The sequence below is a fragment of the Macaca fascicularis genome, chromosome 13 (genome assembly GCF_037993035.2).
Source record: "Macaca fascicularis isolate 582-1 chromosome 13, T2T-MFA8v1.1".
Taxonomy (NCBI): domain Eukaryota; kingdom Metazoa; phylum Chordata; class Mammalia; order Primates; family Cercopithecidae; genus Macaca; species Macaca fascicularis.
The window spans coordinates 75,089,770-75,111,789 of NC_088387.1; the positions used below are offsets into that span (position 1 = coordinate 75,089,770).

The window sequence follows — 22,020 nt, forward strand, 5'->3', positions numbered from 1 at the left end:
AACAGTCCCCTCTACTGTGTGGATCAGTGCATCACCTACTCCTTTTGTGCCTCACTGTCCCTGTCAATAGAAAGGGAAAAAGGACTTCATGGAGATACCCAGGTATGAGGAAATAACAGATGAGGAAATACTTCACAGACTAACGTGGGAACTATAAAAGTAGGGGTGTGATCACCATCCGTCACATGAATCCAACTTTCCCAGTCATTATTTTATTTCCACCCCAGTACTCTGGGAGGCAGCACCGAGAAGTGAGAGACAGCATTAGAGCATGGGCTGTAGACACCAAAGGCCTGGGTTGTCATCACTGTTCTTGGGTCTCAGAGATGGGGCTTGGCAGGGCACAGGGCCTCATGCCTATAATCCCAGCACTTTGGGAGGCCAAGGCAAGAGGATCGCTTGAAACCCGGAATCTGAGACCACCCCAACCAACACAGTGAGAACCCTGTCTCTACAAAAAATTGAAAAAGAAAACAAAAAGAAATGGGGCTAATAGTAAATACCATTGCAGAATGTTCCTTGGAGGCCTACATGGGATGGTGCAAAGCCTCAACCTAGTGGAGAACAGAGTTTAGGACAAGTGGCTTGTTTTTGCTGATCTCCACACAACTGAGCTAGACCGGGTTTTAGAGATCAGGATCTTGCTCTGTCACCCAGACTGGAGTGCAGTGGCATGTACACAACCCACTGCAGCCTCAACCTCCTGGGCTCAAGTGACCCTCCAGCCTCAGTCTCTTGGATAGCTGGGACCACAGATGCAAGCCACCATGCCCAGCTAATTAAAAAAAATTTTTGTAGAGATGGGGTCTCACCATGTTGCCCAGTCTGATCTCAAACTTCTGGCTCAAGCAATCCTCCTGCCTTAGCCTCCCAAAGTGCTAAGACTACAGGCGTAAGTCACAGGCCAGTTGGGACTTTTATTTATCACTCAAATTACTTATTTGTTGACTGGAATTTTTACAATAAGCCTGAATCATGTTTATTTTTGAAACAATTTTTAAACATTTAACATTTAATTAAAGAGGTCTTGATGGGAAAAGCTTGAACCCCATCAATCTGGTCCAACCCTTTTGACCAGCAGATGACAAACTGGAAGGTCTGTGGGGTCAATGGACATACTCACGGTCAGGCAGTTATTTTAACCCAATACAAACCTCCCAGTGCTATAATACCTCTCAAGGAGCCTAAAAGCAGTAACCTTAAACTTCTAGTACACACTCCCCTCTCCCCTGTCCCTTCCCGTTCCCTCCCTTACAGAATAAGCCTTGCACATCCCAGCCTGGTGTTCCAGTCTGCCCTTCCTAGCCCCAAAGTACCTTTACAACCTTGTCTACATCCAGCCCCAGAAGGATCCAATTCTAGTACTACCATTACCCGGAGTCTGCTCTCTGCTTACCCTCAAAGAGCATCCCGCTCAGACTTGCTTCCTCATGGATACCACTCCTATCATGGTCCACCTTGGAGGAAGGCTATTTACTTACTGACAGGACTTATCTTCCCAAGAGACTTGCAGCCTCCTTGAGGGCAGGGTCCACACTAGATTTGTCTTGATTGCCCTCAGAGTGCACAACACAACGCCTTGCACACAGTACGTTGGAATAAAAGGTTTAAGGAAGTGAATATATTACTTTGGAATATCTCTTTAAAAATCAGCTGGGCGCAGTGCCTTACTCCTGTAATCCCAATGCTTTGGGAGGCTGAAGCAGGAGGATTGCTTGAGCCTAGGAGTTGGAGACCAGCCTGGGTAACACAGCAAGACCCTGAAGAAAATAAAGACAGACAGACAGACAGAAAGAAAGGGTGGGGGGGGGAAGGAAGCAAGGAAGGAAGGGAGGGAAGAAGGGAGGGAGGGATCACTTCCTCTTTGAGTTTCTTTTTTTTTTTACCCCCTCCCCCTCCTCTTTGAGTTTCTAATGACATACCCATGCCACTATTATAGCTCAGGATACATTGTAATCTAGAACAGCCACAGCCTCAAACTTGGATGCACATATGAATCACCAGGAGAGCTTGTTAAAACGCAGATTCTGGCCGGGCGCGGTGGCTCAAGCCTGTAATCCCAGCACTTTGGGAGGCCGAGACGGGCGGATCACTAGGTCAGGAGATTGAGACCATCCTGGCTAACACGGCGAAACCCCGTCTCTACTGAAAACACAAAAAATTAGCCGGGCGAGGTAGCGGCGCCTGTGGTCCCAGCTACTCGGGAGGCTGAGGCAGGAGAATGGCGGGAACCCGGGAGGCAGAGCTTGCAGTGAGCTGAGATCTGGCCACTGCACTCCAGCCTGGGTGACAGAGCGAGACTCCGTCTCAAAAAAAAAAAAAAACAAACAAAAAAAAAAACAAAAACGCAGATTCTAATTCTTAATTGCATTTCTAACCAGCTCCCCAATGATGCCCACACTGCTGGTGGGTGGACCACATTTCGAACAGCAAAGTCCAGAGAAAGTTGTGACTATACTCCTTCTGGGAGGGAGAGGTGGGTCCTCTGCCTCCCTCAGTGTCTTGTACTCAGTAGGTGCTTGATAAATGCACGTGGACTTTTTTTTTTTGTGCATGTGGACTTAAATGGGCTTGCCCTGTTATGGAGCTCTTCTGTCCCTAGCCAACTCTGCATGTTTGCCTGTTTTTAACTAGGTCACAGGTTCCCTGAAGTTTTATTTCCCTGAGAGCCCCCTGACCCAAGGAGCCCAGAGGGCCAGGCACATATTTTTTTTCTTTTGAGTTGGAGTCTTGCTCTGTCACCCAGGCTGGAGTGCAGTGGTGCAATCTCGGCTCACTGCAAGCTCCACCTCCCGGGTTCTCGCCGTTCTCCTGCCTCAGCCTCCTGAGTAGCTGGGACTACAGGCGCCCACCACCATGCCCGGCTAATTTTTTTGTATTTTTAGTAGAGACGGGGTTTCACCGTGTTTGCCAGGATGATCTTGATCTCCTACCTCGTGATCCGCCCGCCTCGGCCTCCCAAAGTGCTGGGATTATAGGCGTGAGCTACCGTGCCCGACAGGCCAGGGACATATTAAGTCAACCAAGCACTGTCCAACAGAAATATAATGCAAGCCACAAATGTGAACCACATGTGTAATTTAAAAATTTCTAGTAAGATTATTTTTAGTCACACTGAGAAAGGTAAAAGGTGAAATTAATTTTAATAACGTTTTCTTTAACTCAATATATCCAAAATATACCATTTGAACATGTAATCAACATAAAGTTACTGCTCTTTTATATTCTCTGTTTTGTACTAAGACTTTGAAACCTTGTGTATGTTTTATACTTACAGCACATCTCAATGTGGACTAGCCATACCCCAAGTGCTCAAGGGGCCACATGTAGCCAGTGGCTACTGTAAGTGTAAGGGCAGCTTGTAAGAGAGACTTGTTGCTCAGGTGACCAAATGACTCAGGGAGGACTGGACAGATGGGAGGCAACGCAGATGAGGAGAGGAGGTCTCACGCTTGAAGGCCGACGACTTACCGTGAGCCTCCCATGGTTAAGGATACTGCTCAGATAATTTTTGGCTTCGCTCATCTTCGGCTCATTCTTCTCCAGCAAAGGGATGGAGTCTTTTATTTTGGCATGATTCTCCTTCAAACACTGCTCCAGGAGGGCCTCAGCCAGCAGCAATTTCCCAAAGTCATCTGCAAAGCAAAGCAGGGATCAGAGCAGCAATCCCTTGAACAAGGCGGATAATGGAGGGCAGTGCACACTCCTTCCTGGACCCACCCAACCACCCCTACCAGGTACATGAACGGCTCAGGTCTGAGAAAATAAAGGCACATTTTCCATAAATTTCAACAGCCTTTAAAGAAAAGACACAGGCATTCTACCACGATTACAGTACAAATTGCCCCTTTGGATTTATTTTCTGCTGTAGTTTAATGGTTGGGAATACAGAGTTCCCAGGACCTGGGGACAAATTCCCAGAATTTCAGAATTTAAAATAAGGGACAAAGTCATACGTATGCTGTGCTGTGGATAATAAGTTCTTAAACCAAGAAGGAATTCTCCTCAAATGATTGAAGAGGAAAAATACATGAAGTGGCTTAATAATGTACTTTCACATGCTGCTAATTTCTATGTAACCATAATTGGTTTTCTCCATTTTTAAGTGTTTTTCTTTGTTTGTTTTAAACGGAGTCTCACTCTGCCACCCAAGCGGGAGTGCAGTGGCATGATCATGGCACTCCCAGGCTCAAGTGACCCTCCTGACTTAGTCGCCCAAAGTGCTGGGATTATAGGCATCAGCCACTGCACCATTCCATTTTTAAGGTAATTTGACATGACTCAGGATAACCTGGCAGCCACGGTAGAGTTAGGTGGGAAGCAGATCTACTTGTCGCCAAGGCAAATCCTCGAACATGTTTAATACCTCTGCATTTTCTGGAGTTCTCTCACATATAGGGTATACCTGCAAATGAGGGTAGCTCATTTGCATCCCTCACCACCTAGTAGGTGGTTTTATACTGCTTGGTTTAGTGAGCACGGTGGCTCACGCCTATAATCCCAGCACTTTGGGAGCCCAAGGCAGGCAGATCACTTGAGGTCAGGAGTTTGAGACCAGCCTGGCCAACATGGCAAAACCCTGTCTCCACTAAAAATGCAAAATTAGCTGGGCATGATGATGGGCACCTGTAATCACAGCTACTCGGGAGGCTGAGGCAGAACTGCTTGAATTCGGGAGGTGTAGGTTGCAGTAAGCCAAGATCGCACCACTGCACTCCAGCCTGGGAAACAAAGTGAGACTCTGTCTCAAAAAATAAAAATAAAAATAAAAATAATACACGGCTTGGTTTATTCGCTGCCTCCCTTTACCACACTGAAAGCTCATCTTGTGACCACCAGATTCCTGCTACCTACAGCAGAGGTGGCTCGAGCATGGGAGTCGGGTGTTCAGTGTGCAGGGTCTGAGGTCAAGGGTGGTTTCACTGTGGTTCTTGGGTGGCTATGCTCATTGCCCCTCCCAACAACTGGGGTGAGGAGCAGGCCCACCATTCAATATAAGCACTGAGTAAATACCTGTTGAGTGAATCGGATCTCTCAACTACCCCACAGGGAAGCCATCAGGATCGAGAGTTAAGTGCCAGTCCAAAAATGTCCCTACAAATGCCTGCTTGGTGCCATCTTTTTCAAAGTGCTCTTTTTGCTACCAGGACAGTGTTCTCAGATGTACAGGGCTGCCATTCCCTCCTCACTCTCAGGATATCACAGTTTGCTAACATCTCATAGCCACTGGTCCAAAACTGCATGCCTTGGCCGGGCACCGTGGTGCATGCCTGTAGTCCCAGCTTCTTGGGAGGCTGAGGTGGGAGAATCGCTTGAGCCCAGGAGTTCAAGACCAGCCTGGGCAACACAGGGAGACCCCGTCTTTAGAAAAACACAAAAAACTTCATGCCTCTGAAGACGAATGTCTTATCATAAGGGAGATTCCCCACAGAGAATGATTCTAAAGCTCAGAATCCTGAGAACACCATCGCAGGGGGTTTTCGTTCTGAAGGCACCTGTTATGGGATCCTTTGCTACGTACCTCATGACTTTTAAAATTAACATTTTGAGGAAATGGTCCAAAAAGTACCTGGTTCAAACTATCATTCATTGCTGGCAGACTATAAGTTGGTAGAATCTCTAGAGTAATTTGGTAACATACATCAAAATTATTTTTGCACATCCCCATAGAGCCGCATTCCAGAGCTGTGGGCCTTGGGGAAAGTTCCTCCCTGCTTCTAACCTGCTTTGCCTCTGTAAAGCCAGGGGTGGGGTTTGAAGTCAGAGCCTAAAGAGGGAAACGAACCCCTCAGGACGTTGGCCATGCCCCCCAGCTGGTCCCTGCCTCGTTGCCCCCTTTCCTCTGTGCACTGGCAGGGCTCGCGCCCTTGGGTGACCATGCGACCAGACACAGCACCATCGGCGGCCATCCCGTGCACTCTGCCATCCACCTGCCCAGACCAGAGCTCCTCGCTTGGGTGAGCTGCTTGGTTGGGTGCTTTCACACCAAAGAAACCAGCTTCCTCCCCAGAGCATGCCCCTTTGGACCCGGGCTGCTCCAAGTGCGGCTGGCCATGGCCTGGTGCGGGTCTCTCAATGCTTGTGATCCAATCCCAAGGAGATGAGTGCAGAAACTTAAGAGTACACCTTTAGAAATTTGACAGAGTAATTTTAAATCTGTTGAAATCTAATACTAAAAAATTGGGAGGTAGTATTTTGTGTATTTTTCTTTTATTTTTCTAGTAATTCATTTTTATTGCACTTTATGAAAGTATCGGAGCATAACAGATTGGGAATTTATTTTGAGACAGGGTCTCTGTCACCCAGGCTGAAATACAGTGGCATGATCTCAGCTCACTGCAATCTCCACCTTCTGGGTTTAAGCAATTCTCCTGCCTCAGCCTCCTGAGTAGCTGGGACTACAGGCATACGCCACCATACCCAGCTAATTTTTTGTATTTTTGGTAGAGACGGGGTTTTACCATGTTGGCCAGGCTGGTCTCGAACTCTTGGGCTCAAGTGATCTGCCTGCCTCGGCCTCCCAAAATGCTGGGATTACAGATGTGAACCACTGTGCCTGGCCAGATTGGGAATTTAAACAAAACAAAATTGATCCTTCACCACATATCTCTAAACCATAAGAGTGACTGACTGCGAAAGAGGCACTAATATTTGTTGAAGGCTTAGTATGGGCCAGACATTTTTTCATATAGCATCATTTCATTTCCACAGCCCTGAAAGGTAGGTATTATCACCATTTTATAGATGATAATAAAGATATGCAGTATTGTTATGGTCACAGCCAGTAACAATAATAAAAACATAACACAGCCAAAAAATACCCTGTCTGTCCTGCATCCCATGCAGAACAGAGCTGCTGGTAATTTCAAAATAAACAATAGTCTTAACAACTTAAAACAGTACATTAAAAGCTAGTTGTAAATCCGAGGACAGGGATAAGAACTGTCCTCACCTTCATATACCTGTGACTTTCAGACTATTTTGTTGATTGACACTTCAGGTCCTTCTCAGAAGGCTTTCTGCCTGCCCCTTTCAGCCCCCAACTCAATCTGCTTGTTGTTTGTTTCCCAGACACCCAGGAGGCAGCAGAAATTCACTTTCTTTTCCTCCTTTGCTCAACTCTCCTCTCCCTGCCCTACCTCTCTCTTGCCTTCCTCTCTTCTTTCCATCCAACTATTCTCAACTGTCCAGTCTATGGAACTGAAGGATGTTTCGGAAGTAGAACTTCTAGACTTTTCGTTGTTAAATAAGAATTCAGGCCTGGTGTGGTGGCTTACGCCTATAATCCCAGCACTTTGGGAGGCCAAGGTGGTAGGATGGATTGAGACCAGGAGTTAGAGACCAGCTTGGTCAACACAGTGAGACTCTGTCGCTACACACAAAAAAAGTTAGCTGAGGTTATAGGTACATGCCTAGAGTCCTAGCTACTTGGAAGGCTGAGGTAGGAGGATGGCTTAAGCCCAAGAGTTCAACACTGTAGGGAGCCACGACTGTTCCACTGCACTCCAGCCTAGGCAACAGGGCAATACCTCATCTCTAGAAAATTAAAAAAAAAAAAGAAAAGAAAAAAAAAAAGAATTCAGGTGGATAAAGGCTTCTCTGCCATTCCAAACGGAAAACAAGTTGCTTTTTATCATCCTGTTGTCTGAAACCTCCTCTCTATCCCAGTTCTGGTGAAGTGCTGTAGCTTCCCTCTACCCAGGGGGGTTTAAGGAGACCTTCCCATCAGACCGATAGTGAATCCGACCCTGGGTGCTGATTCTGCAGCCCTGCTCAGCACCCTGCCCTCAGCAAAGTCCCAAAGCCCCACTTACTGGCCACCTAGTCTCCCAACCCCATCGTGTTGGGAAGGCCTCAGTGCCTACCTTCCTTACAGCCCCTTCAGCTCACATCCCCTCCAGGCCTCTCCAAGAGTGCCAGGTCACAGGGGCACCCTTCAAGACCCCATGTTTGAATGACAGTGATCCCCTTTCCACAACCCACCCATTCACAGTCAGGAAACGCTGGTCTAGCCAGCCAGGCCAGGGTTCAGACCGGGCCCTTCCCCGCTGGGACAAACAGGGGCACAGTGGTTTCTGCAGCTGCTCACCTCCCAGGACTATAAAGGGCTGGGACCTGCCAACCACAGCCAGGAGGAAAAGACTGAAACTAGCAAGAGGCCATCTGCCTCGAACAAACCCTTTCTAACTGAAACTGAAGAAATGTTCAAAACAATCTCCAGTCTTAAGAAGAAAAAAAAAAGCAGGGCGGCGGGGTGGGGTGACTACAGATTAGGAGAAATTCAAAGGCCAGGCATGGTGGCTAACACCTATAATCCCAGCACTTTGGGAGACCAAGGCAGGAAGATTGCTTGAGTCCAGGAGTTCAAAATCAGCCTGGAGCACATAGTGAAATCCTGTCTCTACAAAAAATAAAACAATTAACTGGGTAGCTGGGCACAGTGGCTCACACCTGTAATCCCAGCACTTTGGGAGGCCGAGGCGGGTGGACCATGGGGTCAACAGATAGAGACCATCCTGGCCAACATGCTGAAACCTCATCTCTACTAAAAATACAAAAATTAGCTGGGTGTGGTGGTGTGCACCTGTAGTCCAAGCTACTTGGGAGGCTGAGACAGAAGAATTGCTTAAACCCAGGAGGCGGAGGTTGCAGTGAGCCGAGATCACACCACTGCCACTGCACTCCAGCCTGGCAACAGAGCAAGACTCCATCTAAAAAAAAAAAAAAGGGTGTGGTAGCATACACACCTGTGATCTCAGCCACTTGGGAGGCTGAGGCAGGAGGATCACTTGAGCCCAGGCTGAAGTGAGCTATGACAGAATAAGACCCTGTCTCTAAGAAAAAAAAAAAATTAAAAAGAAAGTCTCAAGATGGATAGGTAGAGAACAGATATGTAATAAAGCAAGCACAGCAAAAGGTTAATAGGTACACAGGTGTTCACTGCAAATTCTTTTTGACCTTTACTATTTATTTGAAATTTTCATAACAAAATATTGGGTGGGGTACGGAGACCTAACCTAACAATCAAGCGCAATGTGTGGCCTAATTTGGATCTTGACTCTAATAAACTAATTGTAAAATGTAATTGTTAGATTTTTTGTAAGGTATAATAATGGTACAGTGGCTATATTTTTAAAAAGAGTTTTTATTGCTGGGTGTGGGGGCTCATGCCTGAAATCTCAACACTTTGGGAGGCCGAGGTAGGAGAATAGCTTAAGCACAGGAGTTCGAGACCAACCTGGGCAACATAGCAAGACCCCATTTCTACAAAAAAATTTGAAAATTAGCTGGGTTTGCTGATGTGTGCCTGAGGTATGTTGCTTGGGCTGGTCTCGAACTCCTGGTCTCAAGTGATCCTCCCGTCTTGGCCTCCCAAACAGCTGAGACTACAAGTGTGTGCCACCATGCTTAGCTAATTTTTTTGGAGGGCATGGGGGGTAGAGATGGGTCTCACTTTGTTGCCCAGTCTGCCCTTCTTTCTAGTCAGGAGGCTGAGGTGGAAGGATCCCTTGAGCCCAGGAGTTTGAGTGTGTAGTGAGCTATAATTATACCAGTGAACTCCAGTCTGGGTGAAAGAGATAGTTCCTGTCTCTAAAAAAAAAAAAAAAAAAAAAAAAAACAACAACAACCAAAAAACCAGAGATCTTATTTAACAAGTACATACTGAAAAACTGAAATGTGGAGGAGAAATGGAGAAATGGGTTGAGTATAGCTCAGATGAGACTTCATGAGTTCGTATCACTGAAGTTGGTTGATGGATACATGGGACTCATTCTTTCATGTTCTTTAATGTTTTGAAAATTCTTCATAATAAAGTTGTTTTTTAATCACTCGGATGGGAACTTTGTTTTTATATGAACAAACCCCAGCACAGCAAGCAGGACTCTGGGGTTCCCCTGCTCCATCCTGACCAAATCTAGACCGGATATGAGTGAGAAGACAGTAGCAAGCACCTTCCCCCTGTCTGGGTGGCAAGGAGCAACCTCAGACAGGAAAAGAGTACAGGGGCCTATTTTGCTGAAGCATCTACTGATCTTTCATCCCCCCATCTCAGAAAGAGTCCCCACAGCTCATCTTCCCCTTCTGCTCCCTAAATCTGCCTCTGGGAGCTACTTCTCATTTCTGTGGGAAATATCAGACACCGCTGGACCTCAAGGCCTCAGTAAAATGGGTTTCAACCCCCAGTCTCAGAACCTGTCCCAATTCTGTAACTGTGGAAGCTTCAGATCACTGACTCGTAAGAGTCAAACAGGCCAGGTGGGATGTGAAGAATCTCCCTTCAGGGATGCAGGGGAGTCTGCATCAAATCCCAAAAAAGAACAAGCTCTCAATCCCTTGAGTGATCAAGGAACCCTGTAGAGAAAGGACCAAAACAGCAGTCAATCCAAACAACGCTCTAAGCACGGGCTTTGGGAGGCATTTGTTTTTGTTCCTCATGTTTCTGTGTGTGCATATGCGTGTATGACTGTATGTCCCAGTGTGAGTGCCTGCTTTGTGATAGTGTATCTGGATTTAACAGTGGGAGAAAAATCATTCACAGACTCCAAAACTGGCAGGAGAGACCCCGCTGACCCTCCATGTCCTTCCTTATACTAGCCAGTTCCCACAGTGAAGCCAGCCCAGGGTCCACATCCCCAACTCTGACACTAAGAGACTTGATGGCAGAGACTCAGGCTTGAGTACAGGCTTTCCCACATACACATTATGTGACCTCTCCGGGCCTTGGTGTTCCTATGTCTAAAATGGGGACAATAACTCCTGCCCTCCTAATAGGGTTGTTCACAAGAATATAGAAAATAGAGAAAGTGGCCAGGCACAGTGGCTCATGCCTGTAATCCCAGCACTTTGGGAGGCCCAGGTGGGCGGAATGCTTCAGCCCAGTTGGAGATCAGCCTGGGCAACATGGCGAAACCCCGTCTCTACTAAAACTACAAAAATTAGCCCGGCATGGTAGCCAGCACCTGCAGTCCCAGCCACCTGGGAGGCCTCACTTGAACCCAGGAAGTCGAGGCTGCAGTGAGCTGAGATGGCACTACTACACTCCAGCCTGGGTAACAGAGAGACCCTGCTTCAAAAAAAAAACAAAAAACAAAAAAACCCAAAAGACAACAACAAAAAACCCACAAACAATTGCCCTCCAATCACTTTCTTGCCACTGTGGGAGCTCTTCAAGGACAGGGATTTTGTGCTGTACATCTTTGAGAGGTAATAGTGCAAGTGATTTAAAGGATGTACTCAAAACCTGGGCTCAAATCCTGGTTCCACAACTTACTGGTTAGCTGATCAAGTTACTTAGTTGCTCTGTGCCTCAGTTTCCTTATCTGTAAAGTGGGGCAAACAAGAGTACTTGCTTCACGGGGTTGATTAAAGGGCTCAGGACAGTGTCTGGCACACAGGAAGCACGAGATAAGTGTTGACTATTACTATTACTATCACGATCTGTCACTCTCAGAGCCTTCCACAGGCTGGGCAGTCTTTAAAAACTATATCTGTATTCATTTATTTCCTGCCTCCTTCCACAAAGCCTCCTAAGTGATTGTGCCCACAGAGAGGACTCAGGGAGGGTGAGGTGAAGGCCCCAGGAACAGGATCTGAGGTTAGAGGCTGGGGCGGGGTGTTCCCCGCTGCCACATCAGGGTGCTTTCCCGCCCCAGCACAAGAGCCCGGCCCAGCCAAACCAGCCCTACTGCTAAAGCCACCAACTGCCAGAGTTGGATGTGTCCCGAGATCGCCACAGATGAGAAAACTGAGGCTGGCCAAGCCTCTTCCCCATTTCTCCACCACCCCACCCTGGGGTTCGTCAAACCCTCGCCCCTGTCTGCTGCGGACAGAGCTCCGTTTTCAACTTTACTTGCAAGAACTATGAACAAAGACGAGACAGACACACTTCACCTGCTGGAGTTTAGGGACACCCCACCCTCGGACCGCGGTGGGGGGCAAGAGTCCAGCCAATGCACTGATCTCATAATGTGCAGATACCACCATTTCACGGTAGACAGAGTTAGCCACATTATCCTAAAGGACAGAGAGGAAAAGCCGTTTCTCTTCCCTCCAAGCCCCCAAACTACATGTGATTTTTCTCTCGCGGCAGAAGGACCTTCTTAACTACCCTGGCTGCTCCTAAGACCAGCACGGTGGGCGGGTGGACGCCCGTTGCCGGCCGAGGACGGTCTGGGCGCGCTTCCTGGAGGAGGCGGTGCGTTTCGCGCGCTAGCTGCCGGCGAGCCAGCCTCTTGCCTCACTCACCGGTGTCCGGAAAGGTGAACGCTGCGCTCGGGATGCCTCGCCTGTTACCTCCGCCGCCGGGCATGCTCAGCGACTGCAGCTGCCGGACCAGCTCCGGCATGCGGTCCCAGTGGCCCTCGGCGCGGCAGCGCTCCAGCTCGCTCTCCACCTTCAGGTGGGAGCCGTGCGCGCCCTTCGCAGCCATCTTCTCGCGGGCGCTGTCATGGAAGGTGCGGCCAAGAAGTGGAGACCCGGACGGGGGCGGCGTCCCGGCTGGGGCGCACTCGCGGGTGGGGTTGACGGGGGCGCAGACGGCAGCCGGGGCCCGGGCGGCAGCGGGGGCCCGGGCGGCGGAGGGCCGGCAGCAGCAGCACCCAGCGCACCGCCCGGCGCCTCCGGGCTGCGGCTCCGGCTGAGCTGCCCGGACGCGTACAGGAGCAACCTCCGCCTCTGCTGCAGCAGCTCCTGGCGCTGCCGCCGCCGCCGCCGCTGCAGCTGCTGCCACAGCCTCCGCCCCGGGCCCCGGCGCCGCCAGCTGCGGACCCGCCCCTGGCCGCGGCTCCACCCCCGCGGGGGCGTGGCGAGGCCTCGGCGAGCCCGGCTCGCTGGCTGCCAGCGCGGCCACAGCAGCCAGGCGCGCGACGGGCGCTCGCGGACTCCCCGGTACCCGCCCCCTGCCGCCGCCGCCGCCGCGGAGTCCGAGCTCACTTTAATCCCGCGCGGAGCCCGGGCGCCTGGGGGCGCCTCGCTTCCCGCCCCCTCCCCATCCCATCGGAGCTCTTGGCCTGGGAGACCACCGCCCGACGACCTGGCTTTGTGTGGTAGCCCCGTCACCGCTGCTGCCCCCGACACGTCACAAAAATGGGGAGAGGCCGGCCGACGGGCCCCAACCCCGACGGCGAGCCTCCTGGGAGCTGGCCTGCTGCGCGAGGACCCAGGCCCGTTCCCAGGCCCGCGACTCTCTGGACGCCTCTCTGCTGAGAGCATTTGTGTTTTCTTATTTTAGCGGAGTTCCTCTTTCCAACTTGACTTCCCTGACCCGTTGACCTGTCCTCTGTGGAATCTCAGTTGCCCTGGATTTCTTAAAGGCTTTAGGCTGTTTCACCAACTTGGTATTTATTTATTTCTTCATCCTGGTCTAAGACTGTGATCAAAGCTCTATGGAGCGCTTAGCAGGGTTTATCTCGGCGCTGTGGGGTGCCCAGAAGTTCACAGGACTACGGGGCGGGGCCCGCCGAGGTCCACCCTTGCGAGGAGACTTGTTACAGGGGCCCGGCCCCGCTGCCTCCGCAGCTCACAGACTAGTGCGGGAGAAGCCACAGCAAGATCTGAAACCAAAAATGCACTTAAGTGACATATTGTATGGTCGACTGAAGACCCAAAAGACAGCAGGGTCGGGTTTGAGTCAAACTTTTGAGCAGACTCCTAAGAGTTAGAAGGTGCTCTACATCCTCCCTCTGGAGTCTTCACCACTGCCCTAAGTGTTTTTGGACAACTGTAACCGAGGGAAGGTTTTTATGTCAAGCAGAACCCAGGCTCCTAGTGCAGAGGCTCCCATGTGGCCTTTCACATGAAGCCACACAGGGTGATTAGCTGAAGACAGTCTTCCTGTTCCCACTGACCCCCGACTCCACTGTGGAGGCCCTGCTCTCCGGGTTCTAAATGCAGCTCCAGTCCTTGTTTGGTGGGCAGGATTTCCTAACGGTGGGTGCTGCTCTGAGCACCTGGGGACTGTTCTCAACCGCCAGAGGCCAGGAGGTAGATGAAGGGAAGCTGAGGCTGCTCTGGCAGTTGGAATTGAGAGACAGTTTACTCAAGCAGCTTGTAAACTCCTGGCTTACTCCAGCCAACTCCTCAAGCTGGCTTTTTGTTACTCTTTGGCTGCCTTTGATGGTCACCAGAACCGGATTTCACTTGGAGAGAGAGGGTGAATTAGGGTGACCCGAGAACACACTGTGATTTGCCCCACGCCTGGCATTCCTGGGAGTCAGCCCTGAGGCAGGGAGTGAACAGCAGGGTTGATAAGAGGGAGGCGACCTTGGCAGAAATAAGACCTCCCTTCCTGTGTCTTTTTTCCTAGTCCTTTGCCAGCCCTGCCCCCAGGTTGTAGAGCACCTAGTGAACCAACTGTAGAGGGAATCACTGCTTGTTTCTTTGAGGGGGTCACCAACACTCATATATGTGTGGGCATAAAGGAGTGTGGGGAGGAACAGTCCTCATGGCTCACATTTATAATGAGCTGTTCCTCAACACACGCCTGACCTCTGCACAGCTATTTTTCCAGTAGGGACAAAACCCCAGCCCTCTGATGACCAACATTTCTCAGGGGTGTAAAAAACTAGGAACAAGAACCCCCCTCGGCCTCCCAAAGTGCTAGGATTACAGGCTTGAGGCACTGTGCCCAGCCAGTTTTATTCCTTTTCTAGTGCCTTGTTTTAAAGGCTATTGTACAATTTTGGGTAGGGATTTAGATGGGTCAGTCTGAACCTTGATGGGTTTAGCTCCTGTAGAATATCAGTAAAATTTTTATTTTATTTTACTATTATTTTTAATTTATTATTTTGTTTGTAGAGATGGGATCTTTCTGTGTTGCCCAGGCTGGTCTTAAACTCCCAGCCTCAAGCGGTCCTCCCACTCTGGCCTCCCAAAGTGCTTTTCTTTTTTTTTTTTGAGACGGACTCTTGCTCTGTTGCCCAGGCTGGAGTGCAGTGGCACGATCTCAGCTCACCACAACCTCCGCCTCCCAGGTTCAAGCAATTCTCCTGCCTCAGCCTCCCGAGTAGCTGGGTCTACAGGCGTGCACCACTATGCTCAGCTAATTTTTGTATTTTTAGTACAGACAGGGTTTCACTATGTTGGCCAGGTGGTCTCGAACTCCTGACCTCATGATCTGTCTGCCTTGGCCTCCCAAAATGCTGGAATTATAGGCATGAGCCACCCCGCCCAGCCTACAAAGTGCTTTGATTGCAGGTATGAACCACCCACCACACAGGGCCAGTAGAATTTTTTGACTGTAAGAGAGCTTCAACTTAATGTTTGATTTACACACCAAAGTACTGATAAATCAATATCCAAATTGGCTATGACCTTATTATGGACAGGAAGGGCCTCAGGGACTAGAAGGAAAAAACCCTCAGGAGAGCATGTCGTGTGGCAACTCCATTCACATAATGAATCCCTCTCTATTAAGTTATTATAGTGTCACAAAGTAGAAGAGAATGCCCCTCAGTTGAAGGTCCGAGGCACGGTTTTAGGCTGTGGCCTAGGGAAGTTGTGTTGAGGATGATTAGATAGGCGTATGACCTAAGAAGTGTATTGATATTAAGGGAAAAAAGGTATAATAGTGATCAAGTTTAAGATTGATATTTTGTGCCTATATCCATCAAGTTTGTAAGTTGTCCTTTATGTTTTAGAGAAATGTTTCCTTATGGGTTTAAAGGCAGAATGGGAAATTGAACACCTTCATCGGTGACTTGATTTTTGCTTTTAGTTTCTTAATTCTAGGGTTCTTTCAAAATGTTCAAGGAGGTTTTGGCGATCTGGCCATGGGGCTATTTCCCATTCTAGTTTTTGTTTGCATAATAAATCCCCTATTTCTGGTTTAAGGCCATTCATAAAAAGAGAAAAGAATCCCATCACATCCGCTTCAAGATCTACTCCAGAATTCTGCCACTAGATAGTAAAGGACCTAGCCCTGAAGTCTCCATCAGACTTCTCTCTTTTACATATATACATATGTATTTTTCTTCAGTCCATGACCTGCTGAACAGACTTCTCTCTTGACAAAGAATTAATTAGAGCACATTTTGGTTTCACAGGGAAGACTGAGGATAGCCTCCAAAAGACCTTGACTAACATTCACAGCTTCCCCAAACCCCTTCAGCCTCCTATGCAATCCATGGTCTTTGAAATCACCATTGGGCCAGGCATGGCAGCTCGTGCCTATAATGCTAACACTTTGGGAGAAGGAGGCGGGAAAATCACTTGAGCCCAGGAGTTCAAGACCAGCCTGGGCAATCTAGTGAGACCCTGTCTCTACAAAATAAATAAGAAATAATCATTGGGGGGTTTTCCATTCTGACTTTTTCATCGAATGTTTTGCATCTGAGGCTCCAACTGGCATATAAATGAATTGCTATAAATCTGGCTGCTCTGGATTATATGTTCCTAAAACAATTCGAAGTCCCATTTAGGCCTTTGTACAAGGGCTTTCAGCTAAAAATGAAAACAGGGCTTAAAATCCCCCATAGAGTTTTATTTATTTATTTTTTCTATTCTGAAGTTAAGTGAGCTTTGGGGTATTTAGCCAGCCAAGAGGAAAGGGCCCGAGGTAGAGAATAGGGAAGAGATGGAGGAGCATAGGGTAGGGGAAAAGAAATAGGTCTCAGCTGTGATATTGGGGCAGGGGAGGTCTAAAAGATAGTTTTAAGTAGTTCAGCTTTTTATTTTACTTTGGCCAAGAAATCTGTTAAGGAAGTAATTTTTGGGGCTGGGTGTGGTGGCTCACTCCTGTAATCCTAGCACTTTGGGAGGCTGAAGTGAGCAGATCACTTGAGCTCAGGCGTTCAAGACCAGCCTGGGCAATATGGCAAAACCCCATCTCTACAAAAAATACAAAAATTAGCCTGGCATGGTGGGCAGGTGCCTGTGGTCCCAGCTACTTGAGGGGCTGAGGTGGGAGAATCGCTTGAGCCCAGGAGGCAGAGGTTGCAGTGAGCTGAGATCGTGCCACTGCACTCCAGCCTGGGTGACAGAGAGCCTATCTCAAAAAAAAAAAAAAAAAGAATTTTGGAATCCTGTTTCTTTTGTATGCTTGCTCATGCTAATGAAAAAAATGAAGACCACTGGATGTTTAGAATTGTGTTCACTTTGCAATCTAAAGTGAATACTTTTGTTCATATCAGAAATTCCTCATAGTGGCTACTGCAATTCTAAATTATCTTTGGGGAAATGATGATGCTATCTAGACAAGTAAGTGTACACATTTGGGTGACAGCATAAATACATGCAAGAAGCAGAAGTCTGGCCTGAGGAAGCCATAGACAGGTTGATACTGAGACAGACCCATGAGAGTCTACGAATGGTGAGCTGACAGTTGCTTGTGTATCCTGTGGCTCAGGACTCCCCAGCCTCATAGCTAGACCTTTTCCAACTGTAACCCTGATGAATTTACAGTTCCCAGCAGACAGAGGGTCCAGTGAGATTGTCCTGAACCAAACTCTTAAAGACAAAATAAGACACGTCTGAGAAAAGTTCTCATAAAGTTTTGATCAGAGACAAAATTTGTCCCTGGGCCAGCTAAGGGACAGACTTACTGAGACCTACACTTGTCCTCTTCATTAAAAACTTTCCTCTTACAGATGCACAACAAAAAAATGACAAGGATGAACACAGACAAGTAGTAGCGTTGTTAGTAATAAGGCAGATATCCACCAAGGAGAAAATATTTTCAAATATGGTCAGATAATCAAAGGGTTCTTTATTGGTAGAAGAGAAAACAGGCTCAGTATTTGGGAAGCTAAATAAGCAGATATATTTATTTCTTATTATTTTTTATGTTTTTAGAGACAGGGTCTTGCTCTGTCACCTGGGCTGGAGTGCTGTGGTGCAATTATAGCTCACTGCAGCCTTCAACTCCTGGGCTCAAGCCATCCTCCAGTCTCAGCCTCCCAAGTAGCTGGGACTACAGGCACACATCACCACCCCCAGCTATGTTTTCTAATTTTTTTAGAGACTGAATCTTGCTATGTTGCCCAGGCTGGTCTCAAAACTCCTGGCCACTAGCAATACTCCCACCTCGGCCTCCCTAGTCTCTAGGATTATAGGTGTGAGCCATCACACCTAAGAGAAATATTAAAAAAAGAAATTGGAGCTTGGGTCCAATGCAAGACTTGCATCTCTCATTGTTTCAGTCTGAAAGAACTCCAAGCAGCAAGCTTAAGAGTCTCAGAGGATCACCCTATTTCTGAGTCAGGGGTCTTGGACTGCAGTGTTGAGGAGGTCTCAGTTGGATCACTGCAGGCCTCAATAATTGAATGCTGGCTCCTAAAAATACCATCAAGACAATTTTTATGATAACACAAAGCTTAGCTTGTTCTCATGGCAGGAAGGGAGAACACTACCCTGACAGAGTCATAGCAATATCTGGAATAGGGAAAGCAAAGTTGGAATAGTTATAAAGTGTTGAGGTCTGTTTTATTTTTTTATTTTTATTTTTTTGCTTAAGCTCAGTGGCAAGAAAGGAGTTTATTTTAAAGCAGCTCTTCCAATGACAGGACTTGATTAGGACTGGGCAAGGATCATGATACAATAGTATCATAGCTCACTGTAGCCATGAACTTCTGGGCTCAGGATGAAGGAGTGTGGGGAGGAACAGTCCTCATGGCTCACATTTGTAATGAGCTGTTCCTGAACACACGCCTGACCACTTCACAGCTCTTTTCCAGCAGAGACAATACTTCAGCCTTCTAGTGACCAATGCTTCTCAGGGGTGTTGGTCTAGTAATCAAAGGCCTTAAAGAGCAGTAGTCTTAGGGCCAAGCATGGTGGCTCACGCCTGTACTCCCAGAACTTTGGGAGGCCAAGGCAGGCAGATCATGAGGTCAAGAGATTGAGACCATCCTGACCAACATGGTGAAACCCTGTCTCTACTAAAAATACAGAAATTAGATGGACATGGTGGTGCACACCTGTAGTTCCAGCTACTCGGGAGGCTGAGGCAAGAGAATTGGTTGAACCAAGGAGGCAGAGGTTACAGTGAGCCGAGATGGTGCCACTGCACTCCAGCCTGGCGACAGAGTGAGACTCAGTCTCAAAAAAAAGAGCAGTAGTCTTCATACCTTGTTCCAGGATTGGGATTGTTGGGACAGGGCAAAGTGATGGTTTTGAAGTGAGGGTTTTTTTGTTTTTGTTTTTGAGACGGAGTCTCCCTCTGTCATCCAGGCTCACTGCAACCTATGAGGGGAGGGTTTTTAAAGTGTTTTAGAGAATAAAAAGCAGTTTGAGTCTATCTATTGAAAAGTCACAGGCCGGGAAAGGTGGCTCACGCCTGTAATCTCAGCAATTTGGGAGGTTAAGGTGGTTGGATCACTTGAGGTCAGGAGTTCGAAATCAGCCAGTTCAAGACCAGCCTGGCCAACATGGCAAAACCCCATCTCTACAAAAAACACAAAAATTAGCTGGGTGTGGTGGCATGCATCTATAATACCAGCAATTCAGGTGGCTGATGCACAAGAATCGCTTGAACCCAGAAGGCAGAGGTTACAGTGAGCTAAGATTGTGCCACTGCACTCTAGCCTGAGCAACAGAACAAGACTGTCTCAAAAACAAAAGTCATCGAGTTCATTTAAATGGTTTCTTCTGAAAACTTCTGCAAAAAACAATGAAGTTATTTACAACTTTTATCATCCTGGGTAAGAGTTTCCTGCATAGTAATATCATGTCAATGTCAACAGTACCCTGGGTATAGATGGTTTCTGTTCTTCCTGTGTACTGACTTAAAAATTTACTTTGGATGATTATTATGACATTCTCCTCCCCTTCATCAAATCATTCTTATACTAGTTGCCACAGTGGCTGTGAATAGTTGGGCTGGAGGTCACAAAGTGCCCCCAGCCATCAGACGTAGAGCACCAAGTCTAATGAGATGTCCTTCCCACCTTCTACTCTGGCCTCTTCTTTCATAGTTACCATGTGGGGTCCCCCAGAGCCCTGTGTTCCCAGCACATGCTAGATTTCTGACCAGTGCTCTGCCTTTTATGACACTTCACCTTGCTGTCACCCTAGAAATCCTAAATTTAAATATGAATTAAACATTTGCTTCATGATCAACAGTCATTTCAGCCACTCAGATCATCAGTACATGTGATGTAGAGCACAATGACAACTGCCTTCCCAATTTTATGTAGTCATGTGCATGGCCCAGGATCCTTACATTCAGAAATCAACTTTTACTCATTACCATGATCATTGGCTCAGAGCATATCTTGCCCATGTTATCTTATGTCTTACTTAATTTCAACACTGAACCAGCCCTCCCAGAATGTTGACATTAAAACTCTGACAGGAGCTCGCTATATGGTCTTTTCCTTTGACAGCTGCCTGAAAAACTACATGTAATCATTACGCTAAGAGATGAAGTCCTACAAAGGCAAGCTTCAAAATCATGAATTCTTTGTGCTGGCACATAGTAGGCACTCAGTAATTATGTTATATTAATTTTAGAATCTCAGAGTGTTGAAGATTTTCCCACACTTGGAAGACAAGAGCTTTGGGGTGTTTTTTATCCCCAGCCACTCACTTCATGATTGAGATACCAGTATCTCTCCACGCACTGCCCTCCCTCCCACCATCCCAGTCCCTTCTGTTCCTCAGGGTCCCAGGTGACTCCTGTTTCTCGTTAGTGGCTTCTGTGTCATTTTGCAAGACTGCTACAATGGGCCCCTCTCCAGAGCAGGAGCCCATGATTTCTCCATCTTGCCCAGTGCTGGTTCTCTGCCCAGCTACTGCCATCCTGAGGGAAAGAAGCCACCCCAACCTGCAAGGGCTCAGAGCCTTTTCAGCGCAGCTTGGCTGGTCTGGTTTTATGTCCCACCACGCCTAAGGCTAGCCTTGAGTGTCTAGCCACTCAGAGATTACAGCGGTTTTGAGCCTTAAAACACAGCTTTGCTCCATCTGTTTTTTTTTTTTTTTGAGATGGAGTCTCACTCTGTTGCCCAGGCTGGAGTGCAGTGGCACGATCTGTGCTCACTGCAACCTCTGCCTCCCAGGTTCAAGCGATCTTCCTGCCTCAGCTGCTTGAGTAGCTGGGACTACAATCATGCACCACCACGCTTGGCTAATTTTTGTATTTTTAGCAGAGATGGGGTTTCACCTTGTTGGCCAAACTGGTCTCCAACGCCTAACCTCAGTGATCCACCCGTCTCGGCCTCCCAAAATGCTGAGACTGTAGGCCTGAGCCACTGCACCTGGCCTCCACCTGCTTCTAAATTAATCTGTCTTTCTCTTTCTTTTCTTCCTCTTTTTCTTCTCTTTTACAAACATTTTTGTTGTAAAAAATAACACAAAGGAAAGTGCATACATGTAATTATTATACAGCAAACTCTTATTAACCATCAACTAGGGTCAATAAATAAGGTTTCAGGTTGGGCACAATGGCTCATGCCTGTAATCCCAGCACTTTGGGAGGCCAAGGTGCGAGGATCATATGAGGTCAAGAGTTTGAGACCAGCCTGGTCAACATGGTGAAACCCCATCTCTACTAAAGATACAAAAATTAGCCAAGTGTGGTGGGGGCACCTGTAATCCCAGCTACTTGGGAGGCTGAGGCACAGGAATTGCTGGAACCCAGGAGGCAGAGGTTGCAGTGAGTAGAGACCCCGCCACTGCACTCCAGCCTGGGTGACAGAGCAAGACTCTGTCTCAAAAAAAAGAATCCCAGAAGCCCTACATTGCTTTCTGATATCTTTTCTCAGATTTAGGAAGTCTTTTCTATTCCTAGTTTGGTAAAGGTTTTTAAAAAACATCATGATTGAAATTGAATTTTACAAATACTTTTTTGCACTTACTGAGATTGTCATATGATTTTCTCACTTAGATCTATTAACATGGTGAAATACTTTGATTTTCAAAGGTTAAACCATCCTCACATTTCTGGAATCAACTTAGTTGTATTAATTTCCTATTGCTTCTGTAACAAATTAGCACACATTTAAATGGCTTTAAACAACATGTATTCATTATCTTAAAATTCCTGAGGTCAGAAGTTCAAAGTGGGTCTTATGAACTAAATCAAGG

General features: G+C 47.6%; 1 protein-coding gene across 14 annotated transcripts in view; it reads right to left on the reverse strand.

Moving 5' to 3' along the window:
• Window positions 1-22,020, reverse strand: part of TTC7A (tetratricopeptide repeat domain 7A) — a 156,944-nt gene that overhangs the window by 121,565 nt on the left and 13,359 nt on the right. For 10 of the 14 annotated variants that reach the window (XM_065527630.2, XM_045369377.3, XM_065527628.2 and 7 more), the window contains exons 1-2: window positions 12,247-12,728; window positions 3,472-3,635 (exon numbers count right to left, since the gene is read on the reverse strand). In XM_065527630.2, the coding sequence (XP_065383702.1) occupies window positions 3,472-3,635; window positions 12,247-12,430 (348 nt within the window). In that variant the 5' untranslated portion in view covers window positions 12,431-12,728. Of the gene's footprint in view, window positions 1-3,471; window positions 3,636-12,246; window positions 12,729-22,020 lie in introns of those variants that run through there. The other 4 variants (XM_074011844.1, XM_045369378.3, XM_065527627.1 and 1 more) reach the window with 1 other exon arrangement.